The 22,139-nt window shown below is 37.5% G+C and overlaps 2 protein-coding genes and 1 long non-coding RNA gene across 5 annotated transcripts in view; 2 read left to right on the top strand and 1 right to left on the bottom strand.

Moving 5' to 3' along the window:
• Nucleotides 1-87: 87 nt before the first annotated feature.
• RPS6 (ribosomal protein S6) lies at nucleotides 88-4,692 on the top strand. The gene is made up of 6 exons (XM_027105939.1): nucleotides 88-144; nucleotides 669-800; nucleotides 1,317-1,527; nucleotides 1,715-1,861; nucleotides 4,276-4,433; nucleotides 4,556-4,692. Exons 1-6 carry the CDS (start codon nucleotides 139-141, stop codon nucleotides 4,649-4,651), a joined length of 750 nt encoding a protein of 249 aa, XP_026961740.1. The 5' UTR covers nucleotides 88-138; the 3' UTR covers nucleotides 4,652-4,692.
• Nucleotides 4,693-4,846: 154 nt separating this feature from the next.
• On the top strand, nucleotides 4,847-17,410 carry LOC113620161 (uncharacterized). Its single transcript, XR_003432678.1, has 3 exons — nucleotides 4,847-4,865; nucleotides 9,742-10,996; nucleotides 17,220-17,410. It is a non-coding gene; the product is annotated as an uncharacterized LOC113620161 (long non-coding RNA).
• Nucleotides 5,730-22,139, bottom strand: part of DENND4C (DENN domain containing 4C) — a 128,119-nt gene continuing 111,709 nt past the window's right edge. For 2 of the 3 annotated variants that reach the window (XM_027105936.1, XM_027105938.1), the window contains 7 exons: nucleotides 21,767-21,949; nucleotides 20,742-20,937; nucleotides 18,116-18,361; nucleotides 16,899-17,016; nucleotides 10,478-10,628; nucleotides 8,912-8,976; nucleotides 5,730-8,459 (listed from right to left, as the gene is read on the bottom strand). In XM_027105936.1, the coding sequence (XP_026961737.1) occupies nucleotides 8,323-8,459; nucleotides 8,912-8,976; nucleotides 10,478-10,628; nucleotides 16,899-17,016; nucleotides 18,116-18,361; nucleotides 20,742-20,937; nucleotides 21,767-21,949 (1,096 nt within the window). In that variant the 3' untranslated portion in view covers nucleotides 5,730-8,322. The remainder of the gene's footprint in view (nucleotides 8,460-8,911; nucleotides 8,977-10,477; nucleotides 10,629-16,898; nucleotides 17,017-18,115; nucleotides 18,362-20,741; nucleotides 20,938-21,766; nucleotides 21,950-22,139) is intronic. The other variant, XM_027105937.1, reaches the window with a different exon arrangement.

Raw genomic sequence — 22,139 nt, 5'->3', positions numbered from 1 at the left:
TGCCGCCTACCGACGCTCATTTCCGCTACCCCAGGCGTCTGACCGTCTCGCGAGAACTGGAAGAGCCTATGTGACCTGGGCTAAGCGGAAGTTTGGTCTCTTTTTCGTGGCGCCTCGGAGGCGGTCGGCAGCTTCAGAATGAAGGTGGGGACTGGTGGCGGGTGTTGCGCTAGGTTTGAGTAACGTGGATCTAGCCCCAGAATACGGCGCTGCGCTCCAGAATCCTGGCTCTGGATGGAGAAGGGCCTGAGACAGGAGATGGATCGCTCTTTTGGGGCCGGAGCTCCTTGGGAGAGCGGATGGCGAGCGATTGCAGCTGGAGCTGCGCCGGGCGGGGAGCGCCATGGTGGCGTCCTGCCCCCCAGCCGGGATAGAGGCGGCCCTGCTGCCCGGTTGGCAGCAAGTAGGTCGGGCTTCTTGCTCCGAGAGGGGCAGCGGCTGCGCAGCGCCCTTCGCCCCGGCGTCATTCCGCGAGGCTTGAAAGATGTGTCCTACTTTTTTAGTGCGGTGTGTCTTGCGCGGTCTTATGTACACACATGCTTTAGTGAGTAGTATCAAATTTTCTGTTAGTTGTGTGTGGGTGACAGAAAAGGCTTTTTGCAGTGGAATAATCTTTGTAGTGGTTCTGCGATTTTCATGAAGTTCTTTCCCCCCCGTTTAATTTTTAGCTGAACATCTCTTTCCCGGCCACTGGCTGCCAGAAACTCATTGAAGTGGACGATGAACGAAAACTTCGAACCTTTTATGAGAAGCGTATGGCCACAGAAGTTGCTGCTGACGCTCTGGGTGAAGAATGGAAGGTAAAAGTGGCCTGCCGGACTGCCGAATTGAATTGTTAGAATATTTAAGAGAGATGGTAAACGCTGTTGGTAATTGGTAAATGTTATGGGGTTCAAACTCGGGTTCTGTCTTCTGACCTTGGGTTTAGTTACTTCCAGATGTCACATTATAACGTGGAGCCATCACCTGTCAGGGTTATGTTCGTGAAAAAATACATAGTTCTTGCCCTGCAAGCTAATGGTCTCCATTTTTTTTTGAAAAGTGCCAAGAAGGGTTTTTATTTATTTATTTATGGTTCATTGATGCTTTGTTCCTTAACATTGTCTTTCTCCCCCAAGAGCTGTTAACTCTGGTAAAGCATCGGCTAGAAGTAGCTTGATTGAAAGGACTTCGCTAATTGAACTTGGGAAACTGGAAGTAAAGACAAAATTTAGTGACCAGAGAAAGCTATTAAGTTTCAGATTGGTCTTAATGAAGTGTACTTGTTGGAGGCTACAGTCTTTTGTTCTATAATGTGTCATTGTGTTCTCTTCCAGGGTTATGTGGTCCGAATCAGTGGTGGGAACGACAAACAGGGTTTCCCCATGAAGCAGGGTGTCTTGACCCATGGCCGAGTCCGCCTGCTACTGAGTAAGGGGCATTCCTGTTACAGACCAAGGAGGACTGGAGAAAGAAAGCGCAAATCTGTACGGGGCTGCATTGTGGATGCCAATCTGAGCGTTCTCAATTTGGTCATTGTAAAAAAAGGTGAGATTTTTATTCTTGAGTTAATTTTTGTCCACACTGATTTAAAGCTGATTGTCGATTGATTGATTGATTTGCAGTATCCACAGTTTTGACCAGTGGACTTGTTTTAACAATGCCTGAACAATTTAGGGTTCTTGTTTGTAAGGAGGTTGTTGAATTAAAACGTCTGTTCGTTTTTCTCTTTCAGGGGAGAAGGATATTCCTGGACTCACTGATACTACTGTGCCTCGTCGCCTGGGGCCCAAAAGAGCTAGCAGAATCCGCAAACTTTTCAATCTCTCTAAAGAAGATGATGTCCGCCAGTATGTTGTGAGAAAGCCCCTAAACAAAGAAGGTATGGGGGATTATGCAGTTTTGGGCTTGCTTAATTTCATTGATTCGTCGTAGCGTTTTGTGTGCATGTTAGAAGATAAAAAATCTGCCTACTAGTTACCTAGAATCTGAGTTTTTAGGAAGATAGTGGGGGAGAGAGAGGGTCAAGACGTGCAGTTGGTATGAATCCTTATTATATCCAGTGCCCTCTAGAGTGATAGAATTTTTCTTGGAAATTTGCCTTTGGGTCACTGATGTATAAGTTCATTCAGAGATAACTTATGAGACATTTTAAGTTCGTTGCTTTGGGGTTAGGAGTTGAAAGAATGACAGAAAACTCGGGGGTTGTTATTGAATGTGCTCTCACACACACCCCCGCCCCACAACTTGCTTTCTTTCTATATCAGTGGTTTTAATTTTTTTGTTTACCAAAGAAATACATGCTTTCATCCACTTAAGTTGCTTTAACTTCTGGCCTTCGTTTACTTCAACTGGAATGTGGATAGCAGTAGAGTTGTGAGAATTAGAAGTTGGAAAGAAACTTTATTCAAAATACCAGGGTACAAGTGTTTGGGGTTTGGGGGTTTTCATATGTATATAAATTTATTTAGGTGTAGTTGATTTACTATGTTGTGTTAATTTTGCAGTACAGCAAAGTGATTCAGTTATATGTATGTACATTCTTTTTCATATTCTTTTCTATTATGGTTTGTCACAGGATATTGAATATAATTCCCTGTGCTATGCAGTAGGACCTTGTCTATTCATTCTATGTATAATAATTTACATCTGAATTCCAAACTCCCAAATCCATCCCTCCCCCTTGGCAACCACAAGTCTGTTCTCTGTGAGTCTGTTTTGTAAAGTTCTTTGTGTCATATTTTAGATTTCATATGTAAGTGATATCATATGGTATTTGTCTTACTGTAACTTCATTTAGTATGATAATCTCTAGGTCCATCCACGTTGCTGCAAATGGCATTATGTCTTTTTTGTACCTGAGTAGTATTGCATTGTATATGCCTACCACATCTTCTTTATCCCTTCATCTGTCGGTGGACATTGAGGTTGTTTCCCTGTCTTGGCTATTGTGAATAGTGCTGCGATGAACATAGGGGTGGCGTGTATCTTTATGACTTACAGTTTTGTCTGGATATATGCCCAGGAGTGGGAGTGCTGGATCATATGGGAACTCAATTTTTAGTTTTTTCAGGAACCTTGGTGTTTTATATTTTAAGAAGGTATATTGTTTATTAGGCAAGATAACTCATCAGTAGTGAGGTCTGCAGCAGCAATGCTCAGTAATGATATTTCTGTAGTAAATTGTATGAACATTTATAATAAGTGGAATAAATAGCATGTTAGTTCTGGGTTGGGTTTTCCTGACAGATCTGAAAAATTTTGCTTGGGTTTTGGTTTTCAGGACTGGGGGCTTAAATAAGCTAATACCTGGTATATGGTAAGTGCTCATTGGTCACTCATACGAAATACCTGGGCACCTACTGTGTGCCGGGTATGATTTTCAATGAAGTAACTGGCAAATATATGGTAGTTCCCTGCAGTTGCACCCCTGGAAATATCATTAGTGTACTAAGTGCCACTTAACAGACATTTGTTAAGATGGTTCTTTTTTTCTTTATAATTCCAAAGGGTTTTTTATTTTAGCAGAACCTGAACAACTGAGCATTTAGTCTTAGAATATTTATCTGAAGTGTTTATTGCTCCCAGAAGGTGTCCACAAACTAAAATCACTGCATCTGAAAAGACTCCTGTTCTGAAGCAGATTTATAATCCAGAGGATTTTGGATTATAAATCAGACAGGCTAAATGAAGATATTCTCAGGAATTCCCTGGTGGCCGAGTGGTTAGGACTCTGCTTTCACTGTGGTGGCCCAGGTTCAATCCTGGTTGGGGAACTAAGATCCTGCAAGCCGGGCAGCACCACCAAACAAACAAACAAATAAATAAATTCATTCATTCGTTTGCTCATTCTTTCAGTCTGATGTTAAGTTTCACTCCAGGAGCATGGTGGAATGCAGTTAATGCTTTACTTAGTTTTCATGACAAGTTAAATATGTGGTTAATACTCTTTTAAAATAATGCTCATGTGTCTTAACGGTACAGAGATATACTATCCTCCCAAGACAATGTAATTGTGGAAGGGAAATCAAAGTGAACAGAAAAAAGTATGGGGTATGACTTCCAACTGTTCAGCAAAGTAACCTATTACTATGCTGAATTTACGTATGATCTTGAACTTGACATCCAAGCTATTGGTATAGGAAAACACTGGTCCCTAGTAAACTGTCTCATACAAATAAGTTTTCATAGGAACTACTGAGTTTGAATCTGTTTCTAATGCTTTAAAAATGTAAATGTGGGTCCTGTTGAACAAGGGTATTATTGAGGTGATTGAGTCATTATCTGAATTTTTAGGTAAGAAACCTAGGACCAAAGCACCCAAGATTCAGCGTCTTGTTACTCCACGTGTTCTGCAACACAAACGTCGGCGAATTGCTCTGAAGAAACAGCGTACTAAGAAAAATAAGGAAGAGGCTGCAGAATATGCTAAACTTTTGGCCAAGAGAATGAAGGTAAGTCCTCAGTGTGTGTGTTGGGGGGTGGGGGGAATAGGCCTGGCTTTGGATTTGCATTTTTAATCTAGATAAGCATTAACTGCCTTTATTTATTTATTTATTTTTTTGGTTTTGTTTAGGAGGCCAAAGAAAAACGCCAGGAACAGATTGCCAAGAGACGGAGGCTGTCCTCTCTGAGAGCTTCTACTTCTAAGTCTGAGTCCAGTCAAAAATGAGATGTTTTTAGAGTAACAAATAAATAAGATCAGACATCACATCTCCTTTATTGACTTTTAATTGATGATAAAATAAACGAGAAACTTATAGAAGAGGAGGTACTGTATAATCTAGTGGTAGATAAAGTCTGCAAGAGATACCTGAAAGTGATAATCCTTCAGATTCAGACACTGAACTGCGATAGTGGAGGAGATGGCCAGGACAGTTTCTTTGGTGGGTGGCTCAGGAAAGGACTCTTAGCATGTTCATTGGCTTTTTAGCAAGGCATTGAACAATACAGGGGAAATAAATGACTAGGACTATTAATCTTTGATACACTTTATTTTGAGGAATACAGTTTTTCTTAAAGATCTATACACGATACATGAAAAGTGCCCTTGTGAAGATGGACGTTTGTCATATGTAAAAAGGATAACTTGTTAAAAGCATAGTTAACGGATACCATTTTAAAATAGTTGACAAAGTTTTTAAAACCAGTGCAAATTTAATGCATTAACAGAAAACTTTTCAACTCGTTTTTATTATATTTCACTGCGAAGGAGTTGACTGTACCTCTTTTTAGAAACACTTGCATCAGTGAAGGATGCACAGAGAAAGTATACTTTTCTTTTGGCTGCAACATGCAGCTTGTGGGGTGTGGGATCTTAGTTCCCTGACCAAGGATTGAACCCAGGCCCTTTGCAGTGAGAGTGTGGAGTCCTAACCACTGGACTGCCAGGGAAGCCCCAAAAGTATGCTTTTTCTAATGTACTATGTCTGGTTTCTATAGTACTTGCAGTAAGAACCTTCATTCAAACCATTATAGACTAGAAGGGTCTTAAAAGAAGGCACATTAGGCTTTAAAAGGTGCTCCTTTGCCAGAGTATATATTAACCACAGGTGAGTAAAATTTTCAAGTGGCTGTAACATGTAGAGACTGAAGAAGTGCTTCAGTTAAGTGTGTGTAAAAATCACCTGGGGATCTGGCTAAAAAGTGGATTAGGATTCGGTAGTTCGGGGCCCCACAGTCATTAATAAGTTCCCAGGTTAGGCCAATAATGCCAGCCCTGAAGCAAGATTCATAGAGAGCCCCGTAGCTTTTTTTTTTAAATTGGAGTACAGTTGATTTACAATGTTGTGTTACTCTGCTGAACAGCACCCATAGCTCTTAATGAAATATTAAAAAGTTACAAAAGTCTTAAAGTCTTAATTGGCAATTGACAAAGTCATAAGTTGAATTTACAGCATTTAAAAAAAGATACCCAGTGCCAGAAGGACTGACACTACAGCTGAATCCTAGAGGGTAACATGCCAAAAGGCAGGTCTGGTGTACGCCCAGAATTCTAGCTAGTAGCTGGTAGATTCTAATGCATAAAACATGAGAACCACCCTGCTTTCTTATTTTGAGGAGTACAGTCACTGAGGTGGACAGATAGGTAAGGTGGGCCTAGACTATACTAGCTTATGAAATCTGGCAGATTTAAGAGTTTAACATTGCAAAGACACTGAATCCTATATTACTAGTGTATACCAAAAATGAAAAGGGCAACAATTGAATATCCCAAAGGCATGTCAGACTTGTTTATGATTGTTAAATCATTAACTGCAGGTTGCTATAATCAATCTGAGATGCAGTTAATACTAAATCTAAAAGCAGTGTAAGGTTATGCTAAACAATCTGCCATAATTTGAAAGATCGCTTTCAGAAGTTAATCAGGATTTAAGTCTCATACAGTCATTCTAGATATTACTAAATCTATAGATAATGATTTGAAATCTTTTTTTTGGTCTGTTTTTGCTACAAGTTTTTACTGCCCTTTCTGTGGTAGGTGCAAGAAAAGGCCTTTAAGCAATTTTAATACAAATCGGTCTCAATTTCTGAATGACAGGCTAAGCTTTCCAATATATAATGGCTAAGTTATTTAGATTAATATTAAAAAGCTATTAGAAATTTTATAATTTGATACAATATAGCAAAATATTAAATGTGTAAGGAGATCTTTATCACAGGGTCGTTTTAGTGGGAAGTGCTTTGGTAATTTAGTTCAAGTTATTGAGAACTACAGAGAAATGGGAAAACAGACAATACTGGAATTCTGAAGATCACAAAAGCTTGAATTGCTGTACACACTTCAGGAGCCTTAAAAATGTAAGACAAGCACAGCAAACTTGAGAAGTTTTCATTTTATTCAACCTTGATTTTTTTATATGCAAAGTAATTCCAAACTTTCTGTTGGGGCAATAAGTGTTAAGTATTAAAACTAGTACCAAGTCTTAAGTTGCAAAAATATATTCTCTGAGACAGTGCAAAAGATCCATTTTTAAGGCAATGAGAATTGTACACAGTTTCTGACAAGTTCTTTCACTTACCACTTTCACAAATTGAAACTAGGATTCTGCATAGGTCTTATTAACCCTGAAATGTTGGAAGATTGGTATAGTAACAATTTTTAAAAGATTATAGCAGGTAGGAAGGAGATGTGTGCTGTTAACTGTACCATTTGGAAATAATTATCAACCGATTTAGTCATCTGCATAATTACTGTAAAAGCGAGCACACACAATCATTGGCTTTTCAAACCATGCATGCAGAGAGATAAGGCAAATTTACTGTCCCTAAGGGATGTGTTAACGAAAGGCATGATAAATGTCAGTGAGGCATGTGAGGTCATGATTTTCTTAAACCTACTGGCAACAAGTTTAATAAGCTTTAACGTTTTAAGACAATTGATTCAGCCTAAAAAACAGTATTTACAAATGCACAAATAGTAAGTGTACAAATCTAAATTTTATACAAGAATAAAATTCTGTGTGCAGTGCAAGTTATCCCACAGGTTTTTAAAAGTGACCAATAGCAACAGTTTATGTGCCTGAACAATTTCTGGCCCAAAGACATACACAAGAATTTTAATTTTGTAAATTATGAAGCTGATTAATTTCATTTAAACTATCTGGCTCATTTATTCCAATTTTAAAGCTGTTGCAAATTAACATACTGGGAAGAGGATGAAAGGAAGTAACTGGATATTCAAGATACAATCCATTAAGGGAGCTAAATACATAAACGTGAAGGGTAAAAATATATATTAATTTTAAAGTCAAAGGCAAGGCAGTTATCAGACTTTCAGGTAATTTTGAGATTAATGACTACATACGAATTAGTAGTAGTCATTTATTTAATAGTTGGAGACCCCCTTTCAGAAAACTTTATTGCAACATGCAATCTAAGAATTTTAATAAATATAATATGGCTGAGTAGATACACAGCCACACATATATACACAATACACAAATAGTTGCTCTTATAATTGAGATTTCGTTTGTTTTGGGGTTAGGCAAGTTTACATTAATTTGCCATTCCCCAAACTCAATAGCTTCAGATATAGACAAAACGCCAAGAATGAATATGGTTTCTCATCGAACTGCTACAAATACTGAGAAATGCAAAACCAATTTTCAGCAGATAAAAACAGTTCAGAAATTGTAAATCTTCAACATCAGTAAACCCTAAGGCATTTTAGTGGCATTTTTACCTTCTGAGATGATTCAGTATGAATTACATTTCATTATCTATTGTACCAAGAATAACTTCATTTCAGTTTTCACCAATTCGTAATTTGAAACAAACCTTGAATGTCTCCAGATTGAATCTATTCCCCCAGTTCTGTGTCCAAAATCTAGTGAATCTTATTTAAATGAGAGGTGCTCCAAAACACTTCCTGCACCACTCCACACTGATACTTGGTGGAGCATCAATTTTCTGCAACTTTTCAAGAATCTCTGTAGATAAACTATTGTATGCAAGTCCATACTCATTGTCAAAAGCCTCTGAAAGATATTTTCAAAAGTACAGTTGGTATTTCTTAATAATAAATAATAAAATAAAAGCTATGCATTTAAAAATGGTAGTCAAATCTTTTTTTTTTTTTTTTGCGGTACGCGGGCCTCTCACTGTTGTGGCCTCTCCCGTTGCGGAGCACAGGCTCCGGACGCGCAGGCACAGCGGCCATGGCTCACGGGCCCAGCCGCTCCACGGCAAGTGGGATCTTCCCAGACCGGGGCACGAACCCGTGTCCCCTGCATCGGCAGGCGGACTCAACCACTGCGCCATCAGGGAAGCCCCAAATCATTTTTATATACATATTTAAACTGCATATTTAAAGGCAGAAATCTTTTTAAAGGCAAATGGAGTATCTGCCCATACCAATTAAAATTTTAAAAGTTTCTTTAAGAAATAAGACTTAAACCCCCTTTAAGGAATCCCCAGTTGACGAACTTACCAATATCAATATTCTCTCTTCCAAGAGACACTAATGATAAGAAGAGGATTTCTCTGTATAAACTCCTATAAAACAAATATTTTTTAAAATTAATGGTCAAAGAGCATAAAAATACCCTATGAAGGTTTTTTAAAATGGTGATAGAACACAACACTGTAAATCAACTATACTTGAAAAAAAAGATTAGGTTCTTTAGTTAACAGTAATGTATCCACCATCCATGTCAGTGTTCTGGTTTTGACATTACACTACACTTATGTCACCTTTGGGAGAAGCTGGGTAAAGGGTCAACGGAACTCTTTGTACTATCTTTGCAATTTCCTGCAAACTTATGTTTCAAATTAAAAAGTTAAAAGTTAATGGGCATAAAGCTTCACATTCGAAATAACTAAAAATGGCTTATTTTAACTTTATTGTAATTATTTAGCAATATAATAGGTAACTTTTAATTCTAATTTCTAATTCAGATTTACAAAAGCAGACTTTTGCCACGTGACACAGTAAAAGACTAAGTAAGTTAGGGGTCTAAAACCCTTGGACACAAACAGTATGAAAGATGGTGTGGTCTCTACTACTTAACCCAACAGTAAAGGATAAATCACCTTTATTTGATTTGCGAACATAAACATGTTACAAATGAAACCTTAAAAATGAGACTCGTGACTCATTTGTTAACAAAAGGGGAAACTGATGAACTGATTTGAGTATTTACAGAAAAAAAAATTAGAGAGTAATGCTGATTCGGATGATGCTCCATGCAGCTTTCTTTAGAAGCTCCAGAAGCCATAGTATGTCATTTCTAATATTCCTTCCCTGTCCTGCAACTACAGATACTTGAAAGTGGCTGCTCTTTAGGCTGTGAAGGAGATAATCTCTACCTCAACTGTTGAGATTATAGAAGGATCTATCCATTTTCATTATGAATTCTTGTCCTATCATTTCTGAGACTGTCTTCAAAGATGCCATGACTAGAAACTTGAAGAGCACCTGGAAACACTGTTTATGTTTGATAGAAGGTATTATGTCTCTCTCTCTGAAGCTTCCACCACAAAATTCATTTATGCTGAGACTGGGATGAGTACTGATCCAAGCGTGTTAGCAGACAATAAATAGTAAGAGGATCAGGACAGCTCCATACCATTTGTAATTCACTGCTTCCATCATCTTCCTAAATTGTTTCTACTCCTAAACCCATATTTTTTTTTTTTTACATCTCACAAGATAAGATGCGTGACAGGACCTGAATGAGCAGTACATATGTATAACATCAATGTTAACACATTTATAGGTTTCCAGTGAATAGTAGTAATTTTTCACAAGGACTCAGTACGTTTTAGACATAAATGAATTACCTCCTAAAATTTAATCTATTTCCCAGATATTTTTATTATGTTTGTGATCAAGTATGAATGCATTCGGGTAGCACTTTTTAAGACAATCAGATGTTCTACAATGAGTATGTGTTTCTTTTACAACTAGAGATAGTTTTAAAAATCATTTTTAAAATACCATGAAATTATGGTATTGGTATCAAATGGTATCAAGTACCAAATACTGGATTATTACCTTTGTCTTTTCATGTCTCCCTTCATTTGTTGTGAAAGCAGGTTGATGGGTTTAAGAACATCATTATGTTGAATACTCTGCCTGATGGTTTCTACTAAAGCGCTTGTTGCTTGTTGTTCCTCTGACAGGAGAGACAATTTCTTTTCAGAATCTAATAATAAGAACACAGTAAAAGAATACATTTAGTCACTCTAATTATTAAAGAAGTTTTTTTTCAGATTTGTATCATTTTTTATTCAACACCACCTCCCCATCACAAGTAAAATTACGTAGTAATGTGACCAGCTAAAAAATATTTTTCTTGCTTTCTTCAGATAGGAGAGGCCTGTCCCTTTGCCCTTTTCCTGAACTTAGGGCTTCCTGATTGAGGCTGCAATGTGATATCTTGTATGCCAGCAGCCATCCTGTGACCATGAATCTTTCCTGATGGAAAAGCAGACAAAGCGTAAGGAGCCTGGGTCCCCGATGACAAAGGAGTTGCCTAACAGTCCTGGAGTATCTAATTCATAAATTCTTCATGTGAGAGAATAATCTTTACCTGTTTAAGATTCTGTTGTTTTCTATTAAATACAGTAGCGTATAATCCTAATTGATACAAGGGTAATTCTAGAATTATTAAGAACAAATATTTATACAGATTTCATATATTACAAAAGTGCTTCAGTGGTATACTTGAATCACAGTACCATTAAAAATCAACAATGTGAGCTTGGCCCAGAAAAAGGGAAAACTTTAATACTGTAGGTAATCCCAGCAGCCATACAATTTTATTACACCCACATTAGTTGAGATGGAACTATGTATCCAAAAGTTCCCCAGTCAGCCTCATTTTAAGTGTCTGTCATAAAGCCAGTTACTGTAATTTTCATACAATCCAGCCCCTTAATAAAGGCAACTAGGAATATTTCATTTGTGTTCAGACCATAGAAATAGCAAAGTTCTCTGTTACAATACAAGAGGGAATACTGGCTGCTATGGGTTTTGATCCTAGTTTTTCTACATGCTAAACAGATTTGATTTGATTTTCATGTTATGTTGTGATTTTAGAGCATAACCCAAATATAATATGCAACTTCACTATTGCTTAATTCACAGAGTTGGGCAACCATCACCAATTTTAGAACATTTTTATCTCCTCCAAAAGAAATCTACCTATTAGCAGTCACTCTATCTTCCCAACCCCTCAGCCCTAGGCGACCACTAATCTTATTTTGTCTTTACAGATTTGCCTATTCTGATTGTTTGATATAAATGGAATCATACTTTCTGTTCTCTTTTGTGGCTGCTGCTTCTATAATATTTCAAAATTCATTCATTTTGTAGTATGTATCAGTATTCACTACTTTTTATTGCCAAATAATATTCCATTGTACGGATATACCATACTTTATCCATTCATCAGTTAAAATGAACATTTAGGTTGTTTTCATTATTTGGATATTAAGAAAAATGCTGCTAAAAACAGTGTACAAGTTTTTACGTGGATGTATGTCTTCATTTCTCTTGGGTGTATACCTAAGAATACAACTGCTGTGTCATATGGTAACTGTTTACCATTTTGAGGAACGGTGAAACTATTTACACCAAAGCAGCTGCACTAGTTTTCTTCCAATTAGCAGTGAACCAGGAAGAGATCCAACTTTATTTTTTCTGCATGTTGTTCCAGTTGTCCAGCACTACTTGTTGAAAAGACTATTCTTTACCCACTGAATGGTCCTTGGCACTCTTGTTGAAAGGCATTTAACTGTACATGTGAGGGTTTATTTCTGGAAACTCAACTTTATTCCATTGACCTATATGTCTATCCTATGCCAGTTTTCTACTTTCTTGATTACTGTAGCTTTGTAGTAAGTTTTCAAATTCAGAAGTATGAGTCCTACAACTTTGTTCTTCTTTTTCAAGACTGTTTTGGCTATTCTAGGTGCCTTGAAAATCCATATGAATTTTAGGATAAGCTTGTCAATTTCTATAAAAAAGCCACCTGGAATTTTGATATAGATTGTACTGAATCTATAGATCGATTTGGGAGTACTGCCATCTTAACAATATTAACTTTTCTGGCCCATGAACATCGGATTTCTTTCCATTTACTTAGGTGGTCTTTACTTTCTTTCAACAATAATTTTAGTTTTCAGAGTATAATAAGTTTTGTACTTATTTTATCAAATTTATTCCTAAGAATTTTATTCTTTTTTTTTAAAATATTTATTTATTTGGTTGCACCAGGTCTTAGTTGGTGCAGGCGTGCTCCTGAGTTGCAGCACGTGGGCTCCTTAGTTGTGGCATGTGAACTCTTAGTTGCGGCATGCATGTGGGATCTAGTTCCCTGACCAGGGATCAAACCCAGGCCCCCTGCACTGGGAGCAAGGAGTCTTATCCACTGTGCCACCAGGGAAGTCCCAAGAATTTTATTCTTTTTAATGCTATTATAAATGGAATTATTTTAATTTTTGGATTATTCATTGAAAGTATATAGAAATACAGTTGATTTCTATGTTTTGATCTTATATCCTGCAACTCTGCTAAGCTTATTTAATAAGTTCCATATGTTTTGTGTGTGTGTGTGTGTGTGTGTGTATTCCTTAGGATTTTCTAATTTAGGATTTTCTATATGTAAGATGACATAATCTGCAAGTAGAGATAGTTTTACTTTTTCCTTTCCATCTTGGATGCCTTTTATTTTCCTGTCTAATTGTTCTAGCAAGAACCTCCAGTACAATGTTGAAAAGAAATAATGAAAACAGACATCTTTGTCTTGTTCCTGTACTTGGGGGAAAGTATTCAGTCTTTTACCATTAAATGATATCAACTGTGGGTTTTCAGAGGCTCATAATTAGGTTGAGGAGGTTCCTTTCTATTCCTAGCTTGGCTTTTTTTTTTTTGGTTGCTTTGGGTCTTAGTTGCAGCACTCAGGATCTTCCCTGCGGCATGCGGGATCTTTCGTTGTGGAGCGCGGGCTCCACTGCTGCAGTGCATGGACTCTCTAGTGGCACGTGGGCTACAGAGCGCACCAGCTCAGTAGTTGTGGCGCGCAGACCTAGTTGCTCTGCAGCATGTGGGATCTTAGTTCCCCAACCAAGGATCGAACCCGTGTCCCCTGCATTGGAAGGTGGATTCTTAACCACTGGACCACCAGGGAAGTCCCTTGTTGAATGTTTTTAACAAAGGGCAATAGATTTTGTCCAGTGCTTTAGCTGTGCCTATTCAGACGATCATATGGATTTTGTCCTTTATTTTATTGATATGATATATATTAATTGATTTTCAAACCAACACAGCATGCCTGGCGTAAACAGCACTCGGTCATGGTATACAATCGCTTTTCTAAATTGCTGGATTTGGTTGGATAGTATTTTGTTGAGGATCCTTACGTCTATATTCATAAGTGATAAGATTTTTAGTTTTGTTTTCTTATGATGTCTTTGGTTTTTGTATCAGGGTAATGCTGGCCTTCTCACCCAAATCTCTGCTCTTTCCAAGAGTGCTTTCAGGCTTGAACTTCTCCACAGTCTGTCCCAAATAAAGTCATTTCCTTTGGGGAGAATTTCAGAGCTCTCTCTTCTTATGGCCTGTCTCTCAGCCACTGCTCTGGAGCTGGGAACAGTGGCCCTTCTCTTGGAATGATTCCCCTGCTTTGTGAATGGGGTACTGGAGGGATGCAGTTGCCTCTCATGTTTTAGCTTGCCTCTCCTGGCATAAAACCTCTCCCTTATGAGCAGGACGCTGTGAGAACAATCAGAGACCCAGTATTCGAGGGTTGCTGAAGCTGGCAGTGCATGGGGGCTGAGTGGAGGAAGTGAGCCTCCCTGTCTCCTGGAACTGAATAGAGCTGGGAGGATGAGAACTGCTGGCAACCTGTCTTTCCCAGGGAGATGCTGTAGCCCTTGACTGGGGGCTGGTGGGGAGCAGCAAGTTGTAGCTCAAATGCCACAGAAACTCACCGTTTTTACTGAAATTTAATATATTTTCTTCTTTAAAAAATTTATTTATTTATTTTTGGCTGAGTTGGGTCTTCGTTGCTGCACGTGGGCTTTCTCTAGTTGCAGCGAGCGGGGGCTACTCTTTGTTGTGGTGCACAGGCTTCTCATTGCGGTGGCTTTTCCTGTTGTACAGCATGGGCTCTAGGCGTGCGGGCTTTAGTATTTGTGGCACGCGGGCTCTAGAGTGCAGGCTCCGTAGTTGTGGCGAACGGGCTTAGTTGCTCTGCAGCATGTGGGATCTTCCCGGACCAGGGATCAAACCCATGTCCCCTGCATTGGCAGGCGGATTCTCAACCACTGTGCCACCAGGGAAGAACAATATATTTTCTTGAATAAATATTTCTTCATTTGCTCGACAGCTGTAGACACTTTTTTTAAATAACTTTCACCAATTATGGTTGTTTCGCTGGGAAATGGGACTTCATAGCTCCCCATACTGCTTTTCCAAAAGTCACCACTCAATTCTATTATATCTTTTAATGTTATTTATATACCAATTCTTTGTTTAAAGTAGCCAATCAAGTAAAGAAACAAGGCTATTCTTGAGAGTTCTAAATTTTATTCTCACCACAAATTATAGGACATTTAAAAACACTTATCTATTTCAAGGTATACAGGAAAACAACTAAAGAAATGGCAGTTATAATTCTATTATTTTCCAGCATAAATTTCAAAGTTACTCTGCTTCTGCTTAAAAAGCATTCAAATATCAGAACTGGGAGAACAACAACAGAAAGACAAAAATAGCTTATAATATATTTAGCCATAATTTTGTGATTGGCATATTTCAAGGGAAAATGTCAGATTCTTTTATTCTAGCTTAAGTAAAAAAACTGCTAAGTAGTGAAAGATTGTAGTAAAAATACAAAATAAAGAGTGGGGGCTTCCCTGGTGGCGCAGTGGTTACGAATCCGCCTGCCAACGCAGGGGACACGGGTTTGAGCCCTGGTCCAGGAAGATCCTATATGCTGCAGAGCAACTAAGCCCATGAGCCACAACTACTGAGCCTGCATGCTGCAACTACTGAAGCCCACACGTGTAGAGCCCGTGCTCCGCAACAAGAGAAGCCACTGCAATGAGAAGCCCGTGCACCGCAACGAAGAGTAGCCAACGCAGCCAAAAAAAAAAAAAAAAAAAAAACCAGAGTGAACTTTTCCTTTCTTCTTCTGAGCAGGTACTGTTAACAGCTTGGGACATATACGGTTTTAGACCTTTTTCTATTCATACATTAAAAACACAAATATTTTTGGTTTCGTTTTTCTACAAAAAAGAGAAAAGATCACATACTGTTCTGCAACTTGCCTTTTTTTTTCACTTACTATATAACGAAAATCCATCCTTTCGGGAACCTATATACAAATGACTCATTCTTTTTCTTGGTTGCCAACATCTCATAGTGTGGATTTATCACAATTCTCTTGTTAGGTATTTGCGTAAGTTTTTCATTATTATAAATAATCTTACAGTATGCATCACTGTACCAACAGCTTTGTACACTGTATACCTATAGAACAGAGCATTTTAATATTTCTTCCATGAACTGCCTATTGATACCGTTTACTCACTTACCTACTGGGTTGTCTGTGGTTTCTTACAGACTCATAAGGCTTCTGAATACTGGATAACCCTTTAAACCCCTTGTAAAAATATGTTCTAAATACAAAAACTAAAAGTAAGGCCAGGGGATTCCCTGGTGGCACAGTGGTTGGGAGTCTGCCTGCCAACACAGGGGACACGGGGTCGAGCCCTGGTTTGGATCCCACAGGCCGCGGAGTGACTGGGCCCATGCACCACAACTACTGAGCCTGCGCTCTGGAGCCCGTGAGCCACAGCTGCTAAGGCCCGCGGGCCTGGAGCCTGTGCTCCGCAACGGGGGAGGCCGTCACAGTGAGAGGCCCGTGTGCCACGGTGAGGAGTGGCCCCCGCTTGCCGTAACTAGGGAGAAGCCCGTGTGCAGCGGTGAAGACTCAATGTAGCCAAAAATAAATAAATAAATAAAATTTATAAAAAATAAAAATAAAGTCAGAATCTTTGAGAACAGTACCCATATAATTAAAATTATGATCTATACCAACACATCCACTATAGAGAATTTACTCTCCAAGTACCTAACCAAATTAGTATTTGACAGATAAACTACAAGAATCACAAAAACACCCCTGATAAATGGGTCAGTACAACAGCAAAAAAATTTGAACTAAAATGGAAAAAATCTTGAGGAGATACTAAAAATGAATGAAAGATTTAAAAATAAAGCAAAATTATTTCTATCATCTCCTTAATTCTATTTTTTCCCCCCAGTAGTCCATTTCTCTTTATTGCTACAGTATTCTACTGTGTGGATGGACTGTACCAAAATTTGCTTATGCATTCACCTGTGGATGGATATTTGGGTTGTTTCCAGTTTGAGTGTTTTATGTCTTTAATTCTATTTTACTTACTAAAATTCCTCCATGAGACATACAGAGGTTCTCCTGGTTCCTGATGAAGGTTGATATTATCCCATAACAGCTGAATATACACGAGTTTGCTATCCTGGGACAGAGATGACAGGGGAAGCTAAAAAAGATCAGTAGAAAGTATTAGTACCCCAAGCATAATAATAATTACCAGTGGACCTAGCAAAGCTTGATTATATAAAACAGATGAGTTCTTTCAAAATTCTGGACCTAAAATTCTGAGAAAATTTAAAAAATTTTATTTATATCTGATTACAAATGTTATTATTTTCTGAGGTGCATGTTTCTCATTCTGACTTTCAGGGACTGAATGACAACTTGGTAACTGGCACAGCAGCCACAAGAAAGATTAACCTCCATCAAAACAAATTTTAAGGTAAGAAAGTGCAATGGTTTCTCCTATCTTGTTGTACTGACTACTACTTAAAATAAATGAGTCAAAATAGAATTTATACTACTCTAAAAGTTTGTTGTGCCCCTGATGTATGTTTGGGGTTGGGGGTATCTCTCAATATTCAGTATCATAAAATGAAGGAGTTCTAGGAGCTCACTGTCTCCCGGGGAGTCAGGGATGCCACCTCAAGCAAAGCTGGAGTTTCAGAGTCAGAGAGCCAGACTGTGGTCTTGGCCCCCCTCCACTTACGAGGTATGTGACCTAGCAAAAATAACTTCTGTAATTTTTAGTTGTATCATCTGAAAAATGTGGCTAATATGAGTCCTTTAAAATAAGTTGTGAGAATTTCTGCTGGGAATATTATATTTCAGAATAAAAACTACCTTTTCTAGCTACCCTTGCAACTAGAAATGACCATGTAACTAAGTTTAGGCCAAACAGATACATATGAAAAGATTATGTGCAACTCTAGAAACTGTCCCTAGAGAAAGAAGACATACTCTTCTCCATCCATTTTTCTTCTAACTGCTGGCTGGAATGTGGATGTGACAGCTTGTAAGTAGAGTCAGCTATTCCTAGACCAGGTATAAAACTTGGAAATGGAGGTCACACTGCTGAGCAAAAAGATAGAAGACTCTCAAGTCTCTAACACTATACCATCCCTGGACCACCTATCTAAAATTTTAAGTGAGAGAGAAATAACCTATGACTTAAGCCACTATTGTTGTATACTTCCTGCTACCTGAAGTTAAGCCTCATCCTAACCAACACCAATGTAGTATAAGTATTGAAGTTGGTTCCCTACCTGTACACCTCCGTTACAATGTTCAGATGTGAGGATAAGTCCTGGTAAGTTACTAGGAAGGTCCAAACGTCTGAAATACCAAACGAGGTTCCAGAAAATGATTGGATGTTGATTGATGAAAGAGGACGTGTGAATCACCTGATCGCCTTCATTTTCTAGCAAAGATTCAAGTTCTTTACGAAGCACTAGAGGACTCAAGTAGGGCACAGAAACAGGGGGAGGATTGGGTCTTTTTCCTAAAGGATCCTTAAAAACATAGAAATACAAAAAGAAGTGAATATGATCTATTTTATTATGTTTCAGAGTATGTCTCAATGAGATTATACTTCTCTATCCTTTCAAAGTCAATTATTTCAGGGCCATTACTACATGTAGTAGAACAGCCTAAAGAAAACATAAAAGAAGAACACCCTAAAGAAAACATAAAGATTAAGAAGTACTTAATCATAAATACCGTTAAGTTAAATGATTACAAACGAAAATTATTAATCAATATAATAGACCCTATTTTAAACATGAGATTTTGTCTATCACATTAACAGCAATGGCCTATGTAGGTTTGACTTTTTCCTTTTCAATTTTTTATAAGAAATACTTGCATTTCTGATGTTTTATAATGATGATACCAAAAAATATGTGACTATCTTCCGCTTAAAACTCTAAACAGATGATGCAATTTTTTGTTAATACTTTTTTAAAATAATGAATTAATTAATTAATTAATTTTGGCTGTGTTGGGTCTTCGTTGCTGCACATGAGCTTTCTCTAGTTGCGGCACATGGGGGCTACTCTTCATTGTGGTGTGTGGGCTTCTCATTGCGGTGGCTTCTCTTGTTGTGGAGCACGGGCTCTAGGCACGCAGGCTTCAGTAGTTGTGGCACGCGGGCTCTAAAGCGCAGGCTCAGTAGTTGCGGTGCATGGGCTTAGTTGCTCCGTGACATGTGGGATCTTCTGGGACCAGGGATTGAACCCGTGTCCCCTGCATTGGCAGGCAGATTCTTAATCACTGCGCCACCAGGGAAGTCCCTGTATTAATCTTGACTCTTTTTAAAACTATATCTAAGTTGTTTTTGCATTTGATTTCAACAAAAACTAAAGAGCAACTTTATAAATCAAATGAAATAATGAATTAAAAAAACCCCAACGTAGACTTTGTAAGTTGTGCATATTATAGTCAGAATAAAATGTTTATGACCAGTATTAATAAGTACCCACAGTGCCCAGATTGAGGTCTCCAAATACTGTTTTCCTGTAAAAAGAACAAGGTTTCTTAAAGAAATGGTTGATTCTAGGTCTGGAGAAGGAAATATATAACATGAGCATGAAACATCTTGCAATATAAGAAAGCAAGGAAGCTATAAAAAAAATTATAGAAAGGCTACCAGAGTTGTGTCAAAAGGATTAAGGCACCAACTTGTAGAGGCTTCTAGCTGACCAAAGAAGGAATAATATAAGCATCAATAAGGATAACAACAGCAATGGATATAAACATAAATGTTTAAACCAATGAGTTCATAATAATACCCTATCGCCCCAGATAATGGATCACCTTGGAGAATGCTAGGAACCCAACTTCTTACTTTGAAAATTGATAAATAAAAGGAAAACAAAATCAAATATTTATTTTGCCTTTCCATCATAAATTGCATCTTTGGAAAACCAGACAAAAGCCATGGGGTTAGTTTCTCTTTACAGATATATTTCATATAATAAAGAAGATGACAGAATTAGACTATCATCATTTTATAGCTCCAAATGGACAACTTGATCTAGGCATTGAGGCGTTAATAGCTGCTAACATCACAAAGATAGTTCGTGTCTCCTATTGGAGGGACATACCACTACTGATGAAGCGCTCTTATAAAAACAAACAAATGAAAAAAAGAACAAGAAAACCCTGAATCTGATCAAGCTTCTAGCTGTAATTACCAATTTACAGGGTTGTAATCAACAAATAAATTGCAAGGGAATAAATTACAAGGGAAAAAAAGAGTCTACAGATTTTAAAAGACTAATAAAACCAGATTAACCAATTATGAAGCATGGACCTTATTTGATCCTGATTCCTCAAACTACAAAACACACAACTTGACATTTTTGAGACCATTAGAAATTTGAACAAACCTGCTGTATAGTACAGGGAACTCTACTTCACTTTGCTGTACAGTAGAAACTACACAACATTGTAAAGCAACTATACTTCAATTAAAAAAAAAGAAATTTGAACAAAGATTGAATAACTTGATATTATTTTTTGGGTCTGATAAGGACATTGTATTTCTAAGAGTCCTTATCTTTTAGAGATAAATACTGAAATATTTACAAATGGAATATATGATGTTTGAAATCTGCTTCAAATGGATCTACGGAAGAACTGAATGAGTATATACATGAAAGAAAAATGGTCATAAGCTGAAAATTACTGAAGCTGGATGATGTGTCAAAGGGACTCATTACACTCTTGTTTATTTGTGTACATATTTGAAATTCTAAAGTTCTTAGTCTGCTTATGAAAAATTCTTATCACTTTTCATGTGATTAAAATAAACCTACTACAGAAGAATTACATGCTGTTTTAATAAATACTTACACAAACACACAGTATAATTATAATGCTGTTACATACCACAATTTCCTGCAGACTGTTTGGAAGACTAACTGTTGAAATGCCATGAAACGGTCTCTGGGAAAAGTCCATATTTTGCAAGGGACCTCCAACACTGTGACTTCTAGTCAAAGATACATTTCGTTTTGATAAACTATTAGGCACAGATGAAATTTTCATAGTTTGGACATCTCCACTGGCTTTCATTATTTCATCACTTAAAAAAATGAAGAAGAAATGCTGTGGTTAGATTGCGTGAAACAATCTAAATCTGTAGAGCTTGACTATTTTCTACAATGAATTTTGAATGTGCTGAATATATCTGAGAAGACTCAGTACTGCCTTATAAGAATTAAATTTTCTTCAGGTATTTTTGTAAAACTGGTCAGAAAAACAGGATGGAGTGGATGATCTGATGAACGGTAGGAAGAGGATATATATGGTACATAACAGGTATTATGGTATTATTTTAAAAAGATTAAGTGCCCATTCAGTTGCCTTGTTCAAAATTATTTCATCTTTATTAAACAAAATCACTTATACATCACCTTACATGTATAATGCATGTAAGTAAGTAATGTAGATTCATTGCCAAGTATTGAATCTCTACCAGGCCATGATCCACCTAAGGACAGAGGTCAGATTTTATTTACTTTTTAATTTTTAGTGTTTAGCATAATGCTTAGCATACAATAGGCTCTCAAAAAATGTTTGACTCAATATTTAAGAGTAAAAGGTATACTTCACTGTAAAGAGAGTATGTGTCTGGAAACTGACAATGACTACACTGAAGGGGAGAATACTTTTTACTGTTGAAAAGTTCATTTTTGTAAAAGACCACTGTAAAACATTAAACACAGTATTAAAAATGATTTATCATCAGATCCATTCATTAGATATTTAAGCAATATATGGTAGTAAACATTTAAGGTTAAATTCTTAAAATGCCAGAGCTTATGCCTATGTAAGCCAGGGTTGTATTTAAAGATGGAATTTTTACTAGGGTACCCAATTTTTAATGAAGATTTCTCTGAACCCCATGGTACCTTGATTCAACTGCAGAGCTTGTTTCTTCAGTTATGGTCTGGTTATGTTTTGGGAAATCCATAAAGTTGATCAGGTCAGGTTCTGCTGAACTGGATATGGGTTTGTGTTCCAAAGGTTCACTTGCCAGTGTAATGCTTCCACTTTGTAAACTGTCACCAGAGGTACTTGGTTTCAGGAAAAAGCTAAATATGGATCAGTCCAAAAAAAACAAAAAAGTCTTTAAAGATCCCAGAATCCTCTAAATTTCATCATAATTTAGAATCACTTTATGGTAAAATAGTTATTAATGAGTTATACAAATCCATAGAAATACTGCCTATTTCAAACACACACACACACACACACACACACACACACACACACACACACACA

This window comes from Aethalodelphis obliquidens, unplaced genomic scaffold (assembly GCF_003676395.1).
Source record: "Aethalodelphis obliquidens isolate GAN/ISIS:26980383/991018 unplaced genomic scaffold, ASM367639v1 scaffold7, whole genome shotgun sequence".
Taxonomy (NCBI): domain Eukaryota; kingdom Metazoa; phylum Chordata; class Mammalia; order Artiodactyla; family Delphinidae; genus Aethalodelphis; species Aethalodelphis obliquidens.
Note: the sequence above shows the minus strand (reverse complement) of the source record. Positions and strands in the feature narration are given on the sequence as shown.